This window comes from Microtus ochrogaster, unplaced genomic scaffold (assembly GCF_000317375.1).
Source record: "Microtus ochrogaster isolate Prairie Vole_2 unplaced genomic scaffold, MicOch1.0 UNK87, whole genome shotgun sequence".
NCBI classification, from domain to species: Eukaryota; Metazoa; Chordata; class Mammalia; order Rodentia; family Cricetidae; genus Microtus; species Microtus ochrogaster.
The window spans coordinates 1,160,972-1,172,345 of record NW_004949185.1 but is presented as its reverse complement, the minus strand read 5'-3'; the positions used below and the strand labels follow the sequence as shown (position 1 = coordinate 1,172,345).

The 11,374-nt window shown below is 52.3% G+C and overlaps 5 protein-coding genes across 5 annotated transcripts in view; 3 read left to right on the top strand and 2 right to left on the bottom strand.

Annotated features, from left to right (window-relative positions):
• The window catches only part of Ly6g6c (lymphocyte antigen 6 family member G6C), a 2,902-nt gene extending 2,421 nt beyond the window's left edge, over positions 1–481 (top strand). The window contains exon 3 of the mRNA XM_005370821.2: positions 267–481. Coding sequence (XP_005370878.1) covers positions 267–481 — 215 coding nt within the window. The remainder of the gene's footprint in view (positions 1–266) is intronic.
• The window catches only part of LOC101994656 (RT1 class I histocompatibility antigen, AA alpha chain-like), a 629,094-nt gene that overhangs the window by 431,363 nt on the left and 186,357 nt on the right, over positions 1–11,374 (top strand). The window lies entirely within an intron of this gene.
• Ly6g6d (lymphocyte antigen 6 family member G6D) lies at positions 2,122–4,696 on the bottom strand. Its single transcript, XM_005370822.2, has 3 exons — positions 4,642–4,696; positions 4,407–4,544; positions 2,122–2,336 (listed from the first exon to the last, which is right to left on the bottom strand). Exons 1-3 carry the CDS (start codon positions 4,694–4,696, stop codon positions 2,122–2,124), a joined length of 408 nt encoding a protein of 135 aa, XP_005370879.2.
• On the top strand, positions 7,302–8,730 carry LOC101988803 (lymphocyte antigen 6G6e-like). Its single transcript, XM_005370823.2, has 3 exons — positions 7,302–7,387; positions 7,908–8,033; positions 8,124–8,730. The coding sequence occupies exons 1-3, from the start codon at positions 7,336–7,338 to the stop codon at positions 8,345–8,347; spliced, it is 402 nt and encodes a 133-aa protein (XP_005370880.1). The 5' UTR covers positions 7,302–7,335; the 3' UTR covers positions 8,348–8,730.
• LOC101989073 (lymphocyte antigen 6 family member G6F) overlaps positions 10,604–11,374 on the bottom strand; it is a 6,472-nt gene continuing 5,701 nt past the window's right edge. The window contains exons 4-6 of the mRNA XM_005370824.2: positions 11,013–11,168; positions 10,802–10,868; positions 10,604–10,634 (exon numbers count right to left, since the gene is read on the bottom strand). Coding sequence (XP_005370881.1) covers positions 10,610–10,634; positions 10,802–10,868; positions 11,013–11,168 — 248 coding nt within the window. The 3' untranslated portion in view covers positions 10,604–10,609. The remainder of the gene's footprint in view (positions 10,635–10,801; positions 10,869–11,012; positions 11,169–11,374) is intronic.

The window sequence follows — 11,374 nt, the reverse complement described above, 5'->3', positions numbered from 1 at the left end:
TGTTTGTGAACACTTGTGACCTGTGTCTACAGACACTGTGTTTGTGAACACTTGTGACCTGTGTCTACACTGTGTTTGTGAATGCTTGTGCCGGCCCCATGACATGGGTGCTGGTGCTGGAGGCAGGGTTGTGGCTCACACTCGGGATGAGTATAATGAAGAGAGAAAAGGGTGGAGCGGAGCAGCTTTGTGAGGAAGAGGAGCCCGTGGACACAGGCAAGCCAGTGCCTACTTCTGACGCCGCCTCTGTTGGCTCCCACCTGTAGGAAAGATGTGGGTTTTCTCTAACCTGCGCTGCGGCACACCGGAGGAGCCCTGTCGAGAGGCTTTCAACCAAACCAACCACAAGCTGGGCCTGAACTACAACACCACCTGCTGTGACCAGGACAACTGCAACAGCCCGGCTCCCAGGCCCACACCTGCGCTGGCCCTGGTCACCCTCGCCTCCGTGGCTGGCCTTGGCCTCTGGCTATTGCACTGAGAGTCACTCCACGGCGGCTCGCTTCCCATCTCTCAGCTGAGTCTCTCTCCCCGTGCCCTTAGAACTCCAGCTCTCCAGAATGTTCTCCCGACCCCTGGCTCCTTTCTTCTGAAGATCATTCCCCTGTTGTCCCATTTATTCCATGGGACCGTGCCTAGAGTGGTTTTTCCAGCTGCCCTTCTCATCTGGCATCCTCCGTTTTATACAAAGTCCTTCCCCACTTCCTTGGAGACCCCTCTGTCTCCTTCATGGGCCACTGGATGCACACCGGTGTGACCCTGGGATGAGCTCCGGGAGTGCTACCGTCTTGTCTCCAGTGAGTGATCCCAAAGGACCCGCTAACCTCGCTGCATGGGGTTGATTCATCCAAACCTCTGCTCATCTCGGTCCATCTTGAGAAATAAATGTGGGTGTCTGGTAAACTGCGTGTTTATTGTCAGGGGGGTGGACAGGCTCATGGGGCGTGGCGGCTTTCCTTTGTGAGCTCAACAACTGAGCAGTAGAGGCAGAATAATCAGGAGTTCAGGACTCTCCTTGGTTAAATAGCAAGTTCAAGGCCGGTATGAGCCGCTTTGATCCCGTCTCGAAAAGCAAGAGGCAAGCGTGGCTCTACTCCCTTTTAATCCCAGCACTTGAGAGGCGAAGATCTCTGAGTCCGAGGTCTGTCTGACCTCTACATAGCAAGTTCCAAGAAGGGAGAGAGAGAGAGAGAGAGAGAGAGAGAGAGAGAGAGAGAGAGAGAGGGTTGTGGTGGTGGTGTAGGGCCCCTCTCCCTGGAAATTTCACTCCCAGCCCCACCCTTCGTTCTCCAGGGAGTTTCCCCACAAGGCCGGACTGACCAACGGAAGAGCAGGTTTTTCAAGCCTTCCTCCTTTCCGGTACCGAGGGAGACACACTGGCGCTAGTGTTTGGAGAAACAACCCTTATCCTAAATTTAGACTACACCCTGCCAAGAAGCAGGTGCAGCCTAGCTTGAGGGCGCCCCAGAAAGGGCAGGAAAGGTGTTTACAGACAGAGAACTGGCTCCTGCTCCCTCTAACTGGGTTATTCAGGCTCTCTCCTTTCCCAGGTCAAACAGTCCTGCTGGGAGCCCCTTGGAGAAGGGAAAGCAACCTGGACAGCCTGTCATGGCGTCCTGGTAACCCTCCACTCGGTGACCCCTACGGTGAAGGAAGAGTCTCCCTGGCCCGGTGGCAGGTGCCAGGAGCCGCTGAGAACAGATGTTCTATTGTTTTGAGGGGTGTCATTGGATAGGGACTGCTGACGGGTCCACTGATAGACATTAGTGGGAACACTAGAAATCAGCTAACCCACATACTATCCCTTCAGCCTTTTCAACAGAAGATAAATAGATGCTGGGAGCAGTGGCGCACGCCTTTAATCCCAGTACTCAGGAGACACAGGCAGGCGGATCTGTGAGTTCGAGGCCAGCCTGGTCTACAGAGTGAGTTCCAGGACAGCCAGGGCTACATAAAGAAACCTTGTCATCAACACAAACAAACAAAAAAAATGGGTAGAGTTTACTAGTCAGCTCTAGATTAGTCCACGCATTTTAAAGGCGCATAAAGAGGTGCTTATCTTCTCACCTTAGGTGTTCAGCCCCCTCGGTCCCGACCCTAATCTCAATCCCACTATCCGCTCTACAGTCCTGGCAAGAGCCAGACTAGGGTGGTGACAGCTGCAGCCAGGACGCAGAGAGGGGTCACAGAGCTCGCCACGGCGCCGTTGCACAGGTCTCCGAAGCAGCAGTTTTTGTGGGTTGTGAAGGTCACGCCGCCCACCGACTCTATGTCCACTTGATTGCAGTGGTGGGTGGCCACACAGGCTGGGTGGTGCTGACTCAAGACCATGGAGGCTGAGAGAAAGAGCGACACTGGGGTGTTGAACTCCTGACTGCAGGACCTGCCTTCCGCGGGAGAGCAGACGCAATTTCCAGGGACTTAAAGGGATGCTCTGTCCCTTCCGAAAATACCTGTCTCAAACCAGGGCGTTGGGGCCAACAGGCCCACCTAGGACAGCAATGCTATGGTGTTCCAAGAACCCAGGCTCATCCCCGCCTCAGCCTCAACATGGGAAAATTGCTGCTGAACACAAAAGGGACAGTCTGTAAAACAACGTGTCATTGTGAACAAAGCAAATACAACTAAAGTCAGGCATAGTGTTGCATGCCTGTAATACAGGAGGCTGAGGCAGGAGGATTGCCAGGAGTTCAAGACCAACACATTGAGTGAAGGTAACTCTGGGCTATAAATTGAGACCCTGTCCCAACAAAAGAGCAGAGGTGGGAATGTAGCTCACTTAGTAAAGTGCTTGCCTAGGGTACAAAAGTCCTGGATTTGATCTGTGGTACCAACATAAGCAGGAATGGGTGGCACTCGCTGCGTACAGAAAGGACCAGAAGTTCAAGGTCATCCTTGGATTCATAGCAAGTTCAAAGCCACCCTGGGACAAGAAAGATTGTATCCTAAAAATAATTTAAAAATATAGAGCTGGAGAGAGCCCAGTGACTGAGAGCGTTGCCACCCTTGCAGAAGACCTGAGTTCTCATATCAGGCTCACAAGCACCTGCACCTCCAACTTCAGAGAAGCTGACACACTCTTCTGGCCTCTAAGAATGCCCACACACATGTGACATACACTCAGACAGACACACTCAAACATAAAATAAATCTTTTAATAATAATAAATTGGGGCTGGGGGAATGGCTCAGTGGTTAAGGGCACTGGCTGCTCTTCCAGAGGAGTCTGTTCAGCTCCCAGGACCCAGTGTGGCTCACAATCACCTATAATTCCAGTTCCAGAGAATTTCACCCCCTCTTCCGTCCTCCAAAGGCATGAGGTACATGCAGAAAAATACTCACGCACATGAAATGAAATTTAAAAATCTAAAAAATAAAATCATTGTAAGTAAGGCGTGGTGGCTCACAACTTGCATTTATCCTCAGCACTTGGGAAGTAGAAGCAGGCAGATGTTTGTGAGTTCAAGTCTAGCAAGGTCTATGTAGTGAGTTCCAGGTCAGCCGAGACTACACAGATTTTGTCTCCAACCAACCAAGCAACCAATCAACCAGCCAAGCAACCAACCAACCAGCCAAGCAACCAACTAACTAAGCAACCAATCAACCAGCCAAGCAACCAACCAACCAGCCAAGCAACCAACTAACTAAGCAACCAATCAACCAGCCAAGCAAGCAACCAACCAACCAAGCAACCAACCAGCCAAGCAACCAACCAACCAGCCAAACAACCAACCAACCAGTGAAGCAACCAACCAACCAGCCAAGCAACCAACCAATTAAGCAAAAATACAAACCAAACAAACAAAATAACTACTTTAAAATGAATAACAAGTCAATGGGGTATTCTGTTTGAGCTTGGCCCACTGAATCTAAGTCTAGGTTAATTGGTATCGTTGCTGTCGTTTTCTGACTTTGGCAATGATATAGAATGCTAGCATTTGAAGAAGCTGGGTAGAAACAGGAGCTCTGCATTTCCTTTGTAATTTTCTGTTAAACCAAATGATTTCAAAATAAAATATCATGCGGGCACGCACGCACGCAGGCACTCACGTATGCACGCACTCACTCATGTATGCGCGCATGGACGTATGTCCCTCCCCAGCTCTTAACCAGTCCCTGACAAAGTTTGGAGTTTGGCTTAACATTTTGACTCTGGTCTTGGGAGACAGTTTCTTCCCTCGTAAGGACCTATGAGGTTCTTCATGGAGAGTACAGGGAAAGCCGAAGGCAGATGGGCTGCTCAAGGCACAGTGCCAGGAGCCAGTAGGGTTAGACTGCCCTGCCACAACAGAGGCGCCATCTGCCCAGAGCCAGATCGAATTTGGAAGGGTGGTAGCCCGCAGGACTGAAGAGGGTGCTGGTTGGAAGCAGAGGGAAGTTGGGGGGGGGGGGTGAGAAAGGACTCACGTTGCTTGACTTGTCCAGGGTTGGGTTGGGGTTTGCGGTCCAGGAAGCCGCAGCGCTCACCCTCACCACAGGTGATCACGGTCTGCTTGCAGGAGCTGCTGGGGCCTCCACTGCAGTCATAGCATAGTGTGCGGTGTCCTGGCAGGAAAGAAGAGGTACGTGACCCGATCCTTAGAGGAGCCCTGGCAGAGAGAAGGACAGGCCTGTGCCAGGGGCTTATGAGCTTCTTCCTTACCCAAGGCAATGCCTAGCAGGGTGCAGAGTAGGATCCCGACCAACTGGGGGTTCATCATGTCTGCTTATGCCAGTAGCGCCTCTCCCTCCCGCCCACCCCCCCTCAGGCTCTACTCTGCCCGCCTTATATCCCCCTTGCCTTGAACTTTATAGGGCAATAAAAAGCAAGGAAAGAGTCTCCCCCAGCAGACACCAGGGCCCCAATGGGGACAGGGAGGGGCCCCACGGGTGACTCTGAGCAGCATCTTCTGAAGCCCCAAAGGCTTCCTTTCTCAGCAGCAGATCCAGGGAAGACCCTCCCCCCAAAGGGGGGTCCCTAAGGCCCTTTCATACCCCGCCCAAGGGTCTTCCCCTTTTAATGCCGTATCTGGAGGGTTTGTTTTTGTTCATCCACGTTCCAGATGGGTTGCAGAAGTAGGTTATAAAAACCCAGCCATCTTTGATTATAACCAGCGCTAAATGGATTCTCAAAAATGTAAAACAATGCCGTTCTCTCTGTGCGGTCGGAGGCTAATTATTGTTTTTCACAAAACTATGCTTCCTAACATATAATACGCTTGTTTTTATTTGTTAAATGAATCAAACTATACCTGACTATTTATGTAGCTAGCTGATTGCTGTTGTTTTGGGGACAGGACTGGCTTTGAACTTCTGGTCCTCCTGCCTCAGCGTCTCAAGTGATGGGATCACAGGCGTGAATCACTATGCCTGGCTCCAATACCAATTTTAAATGCCATATTTATTTTATTGTCTTGAGTTATATATATTTACTGAGCATGTGTGTGTGTGCGCGCGCGTGCATACACATTTGCTTGTGGAGGCAGATTTTTACCCATAACCCAGGCTAGCCTGAAGCTCAGCATGTAGTCCAGGCTAACCTCAAACTTGAGGCAATCCTCTTGTCTCAAGTATGCTGGGATCACTGGCATGTGCTGTCACTTCTGGCTTCTTGTTTTAATTCCTTTTTATTTTTTTTTTTAAGATTTACTTTATGTGAGTGAATGCTTTGCCTACATGTAGATATGAGCCCCGCATGCATGCCTGGTGCCAATGGAGGCCAGAAGAGGGCAGCCAATCCCCGGACCTGGAGCTACAGGCTGTGAGCCATCATGTGGTGCTGGGACTAGAACCTGGGTCCTCTGCGAGAGCAGCAATGCTCTAAACTGTTGAGCCATCTCTCCAGCCTCCTTTATTTCCTTAACAAAAATGTGTTCAGGGCTGGAGAGATCACTCAGTGGATATCTGCTGTCTTTCAGCTCAGCTTCTTTTCCCCGTGTCCACAAGGAACAGCAGTAACCACAGCTTCAGGGGCCCCAGTGCCCTCTCTGGCCTCTGGGCTCCCGCCCTTGCCTTCATATACGCATACACAGACACATACACGCATACATTGGCCTGCATATATGCATACACAGACACACACACACATACATTGGCCTGTATATATGCATACACAGACACATACACACATACATTGGCCTGCATATATCCATACCCAGACACATACACACACACATTGTTAAACATAGCCAGATGTGGTAGTGCAGGCCCAGAGACAGATGGACCTGTGTGAGTTTAAGGCCAATCTGGTTTACAAATCAAGTTTCAGACCACTCAAAAAAAAACAAAAATAAAAAAATTAATGAACTAAATTTATTATTTGTGTGTCCCGCTGAGCGCAGGTTTGTGTGCTTGGTCTTCTCTCTCTACCTTCATGTGGTTCCAGGGCTCGCCCTGCACCCTGGGCTCACACAGCAAACACTCCTGCCTCCTGAACCAGCTTGCCAGCCCACTGTAGCTTCTGATATGGTAAATATTGGTGGAATTCGTGTGAGGGAAAGATCTCTGGGGCCTTCGGTCCTTTCCAGGGTATAAAGAGGTGCAGAAATGTCTACCACCCTCTTCCTCACCGCAGCCCTGGGGTGAAGTGTTCTCTTGTTGGTACAGGAATTGGAATCCAGGGCTGCCCAGTGGTATAAGCCCTCCAAGGCTGCATGTACGTACTACAACCCCTGTCCCCACCCAGTCTCCCTAAGGCTCCATTCTTCCAGACTGGAAACCTAACCCATCTTCTTTTTCTCAGAGGAAGGACGTATATCCTTCTAGCCCAGCTCCTGATTAATTATTTTCTGCAAGGTAGTAAAGTCAGGAGGACTAATTACGGGGTAGCAATGTCGAAGCTTGGGGGGGGGGAGGGTGTGAATCAAAGGGATGTGAGGTGGGGCAGGGCCTCTCGCAGCAGCTGGGCTTTGTGGGTGGGGTGGGGTGTGGGAATGGGTGGGTGGGCTTTGTTGACACCACACTCAAACAGGACTCTAACAGCTAGGGCAGGAGAGGGCTCAGAATGTGACCTTGGGAGGCCTACAAGCTCTGAGGGGGGGGGGATAGACAGAAAAACAAAGAGAACCGAGAACAGCTTGAGCTGGAGAGAGGGAGGGGGACAGGAGGGAAGGTGACAGACACAACTCTAGGCAGGCAGACAGCGAGGCTGAGTTAGCAAACAAAGAGAAAACAGGAGACCCTGAAGGCAAGCAGGAGCAGGAGTGAGAGACCTGGCGAAGGAAGGGAGAGTTGCTGCATCCACACCCTGGCTCTCTCACTAGGTGTTTTGGTTTCCAGATTCCTCCCTGTCTTTGGCCAGGTGTGTTCTGACAGGGGCGCAGATCATATTCTCCCAGACTGCTGAGCCGGTCCTGCCATGGGTCCCTCGGGCGCCTTCCTCGGCATCCTGTTCTTCTCTGGGGCACTGGGTAAGGGTGGACTGGGGAATCCTCAAGGGCAGAGGGCTGGGACAGGCGCTTGTGGATGGAGGATGGAGAGGGAGCTAACAGAGGTGAAGAGAAGTAGGGAGTTACTAGGACACCGGAAGGCTGAGGCCAGAGGAGCTGGACACCCAGGCCAGCATGGGCTGTGTCAAACTGTCTCAAAAGACCAGGGGGAGGGGGAGCATTTGAGAATAACTATCTCTTCCGGCTACACCTTTGAATCTTTTGACCCGTCTCTATTCCACCCTTTTTCTCTCACTTAACTTTCGCCTTTCCCCTTCCTGCTCATGGGTCAGGCTTTTTGCATCACTCTATGGGCTTGTTTCTCTTGGCCTCCGTCCCTGTCTGTCTGTCTGTCTTGACTACTGTGACCCTCTTTCTTCCGTCTGGCTCTTTGCCTGCCCTCGTCTCCCTTTGCTACTTTATATCCCTGTCTTCTTTCATTTTATGGCTCTCCTGTCCCTCTTCTGTGTCTCCCCGAAGTTGACCTCTGCTGACCCAACAGGTCTCACCACTTCCCCAGCCAGAGGACAACTCCAGTGTTACACCTGCAGCTTTGCCAAGCCCTGCAACCCGGTGCTCACAGAGTGCCAGGAGGACGAGGTGTGTGGCATCAGTGTTGGCACCTCAGGTAGGGCTCTGGTCCAGTAGCCCTTCTGGGGTGGCTCCTCGCCTCTGTCTCCCTCCCCCCCAGCCTCAGCGTGCCTCCTTTGTCCCACAGATCAGGAGGATGAGGTCATCGAGCGGAAAGGCTGCCTCCCTAGGACCCAGTGCCCTCTGCTGGGCCGTGCCACATACTGGTCACAGCCCTACGCTCTCCGCCACAAGTGCTGTGAGCAGAACCTGTGCAATACGGCAGCCTCGCAGCGACTCCCAAGCCATCCCCACGCCACCCTCCTGCTCCTTGGTGCCATCTTTGCCTGGGCTGCACATATCTTCATCTAGCCTGTGAGCTGTGGCTGTCAACCCAGGACTCCGACGTCATCGTGGACCTGGGGACCCCTGCACAGATGTTTCTGAGGCACACTTGCTCAAGAGTGTGGCTTTGTATAAAGAACCCAACACCTCTACAGACCCCTCCTAAGACCCGATTTCTACAGCTGGAGTTCCCATCCCAGCATGCATGTGTCCGGAGCCTCGCCCCATAAGAAACCCCTGTTGTCTTTTCTCTAGGTGTCCCGGGTCAGCCACCCTCGAGGAGCTGTGGGTCCCAGGCAAAGGGACAGAAGTGGCATAGGACTGGTGAGGGGTGGAGTTCTGTTAGGAAAGATGTAACTTGGTACCTGAGGGTCTCAAGAACGGAAGGCTACCTTGGGGAACTATGAAGAGTATATTTAATAAAGGGCTATTGATTGGGTAAAGGTGTGGCTCAATGATAGAGTGTCTGCCTACCATACATGAGGACCTGGGTTCAATCCCCTGCACCACCAAAATAGATAGATAGATAGATAGATAGATAGATAGATAGATAGATAGATAGAGCCATAAATAAAATGTAAGACTAGTAACAGGGCTGTCTGTGGGTCTGTTAATGCTCAATCGTGCGTAGTGGGTGTGCTGATGAAACACATGAAGGCTCCCTTTAAGAAGGAACTCTATAGGGCAGAGTAGCTGTCTCCTGGAATACCAGCACATGTGTAGGCATAAGAACCTGGATTTGGATGCCAGCACCCACTTAAAAAGCTGCTCTTAGGGTTGGAGAAATCACTCGGTTAAGAGCACAGGCTGCTCTTACAGGGGACCTGAGGTTCAATTCCCATCACCAGCATGGTGGTTCACTACCATCTGCAATTCCAGGCCCGGGAAATCCCACCCTCCTTTCTGGCCTCCTCAGGCACTGCACACTATGTGGTGCACAGACATACATGCAGGCGAAACACCAGTGCACATAACACTTTTAAAAATTAAAATAAAACGCCGGGTATAGCCACACACGAGTGCTTGTAACCCCAGTGCCAACGAGGGCCAGAGATGAGAGGATCTGTGGGGCTCTCTGGCCGTCAGCCTAGCTCCAAGTTTAGTGAGAGTAAGATGGAGAGACAGGACATCTGAGGTCTTCCACGCATGCACCGGTGTGTTTGCACGGGCGCCCATATGTCTTCAACACTCTCACACACAAGAACGAGCTGTAGCTGCCTTGTGGGTTGGACTGGCACACTGGAACCTGAGTGGTGCCCCGCACCCAGTTTCCATCTGTGTGGCTGTTCCTGCCAACGTCTGAGCCTAAACCGCTGCAGCATGCAGGCCGCAGGTGAGAAGTCCAGAAAGCCAAGCTTGAGACCAGAGTCGAAAGGGCGCCTGGGAAGGATGCTTGTGTGGGCGTGGCCTCCTTTCTGGATGCCCACTGACTGCTTTGCAGCACTGAGGCCCGGTTCCACCTCACCGACCCAGAGCTCTTCTCTGTTCAGGAAGATTGGGAGTACTCGCTCCCTTCCGGAGCTATCCGCCAGCCCTTACACAGGCTTCCTCTGCCCAGGGAGATAGCGTGGGACCCCTGGGGGTCTCTTCCCTGGGGCAGAGCTCCCAGGGAGCCAGAAGTGATAAGCTGCTCCTGCAGATAGAGACCCACAGGGGAGCTTGTGCGCCTGGGATAAGGGGAGGGCTGGGGCTGAGGACTGGCATCCGCCTGTGGGCCTGCTTCCCTCCTGCTCCGTCTGAGGAAGTGTGGGGTCTGATTAAAGGTCTTGTTCCCTCTCAGCGGCTCTTTGTGAGAACATGGGGAGGGAGTCTGGTTTACTTAGGAGGCCTGTTGACTCTTTTTCTTGTCCCCCGAATTTCCCGTTTGGGACTCCGGTTTTCCCCACTCTGCATCCGGGTCTCTCAACCTCTCTCTTCCTTACCCCCAACACACTCTTTTCCTCCGTTTCTCCTGGCAGATGCCCAAGCTCTTCTCAAGTCCCTGGGCTTCCCTGTGCCTCTTGCCCCTGACAGAGACTTCACACCCCATAATAAGTCTTACTATGGGTCACTCAACTACCGGCTGCTTCAAGACAGGAGACCACGCCTTTTTGTAGGTGACACCACAGAATGCTGTTACTCCCTTATGTTCCTGGCCCCTCCAGCTTGGTGGCTGTTGGAAGCCAAGAGGAAGTAGAGTCATGCCCTCAGCCCCACCCCCTCGCCAAGGTTTTCAGGGAGTCCTTCAGGTGCCAGATGCCAAAGACACAGGACAGCAGGTCAGGCTTTCCGAGGTAGATGTCACCAAGATCACCTGGTCTTGTGGATGGGTGGGCTATAGAGTTTACAAAGCAATAAGCCGTGTTAAAGCTACTGCACCTCCTCAGGAACCAGGACCCCTGTCTGCAATCCAACCCTAGCTCCGGGCAACAATTTCCCACGCTCAAGCCCTCTGGGATGTAAACCTCCACCCCACCCCACCTCTGCCCAGTTGTTCCTTACCTAAGGTGGGCCAAATGGATGTTCTCATAGACCTGGACTTCAGGTTTGAAGTGAGGAATTGAGGGTTCTGGGGAAAAGAAGTCGTACGATATATAGAAGTCACCAGATAATTCAGGGATGTGTCCCTTGCCACTCTGGCAGACAGAGGCCAGAGTCTAGATGTGAGGCCAACCTCTCTCACACCTGATGCCATCTCAGGGGAAAGACTCACCTCTGTCCCGAGACCCCTGGCCCCTCCGCCTCCAGAGCACGATGCTGAGGGCGATGATGGTGACTCCTTGGCCTGCTGTGAGCAACAGCATCAGTAACCAGGGCACATCCCAGCTCGGGACGGAGACACAGGCAGCGGGAGTAGGTTCTGCAGAAGCTGCCATGACAGCAAGACAAGAATGACCGGCACTGAGGGGGTCTCAGGAAGGAAGCAGAATCATTCTGTGATGTCACTTACACAAAGGTCTGGTCTCCTGCCTTGAGCTGTCAGGAGAGGCAGCCCTGAGTAAGACGTGGCTTCCCGGCAGTCTAGTGGGATTTTCCTGCAGAAAATACTCAGGAGCCCCCGGCCTGCAGCATCCA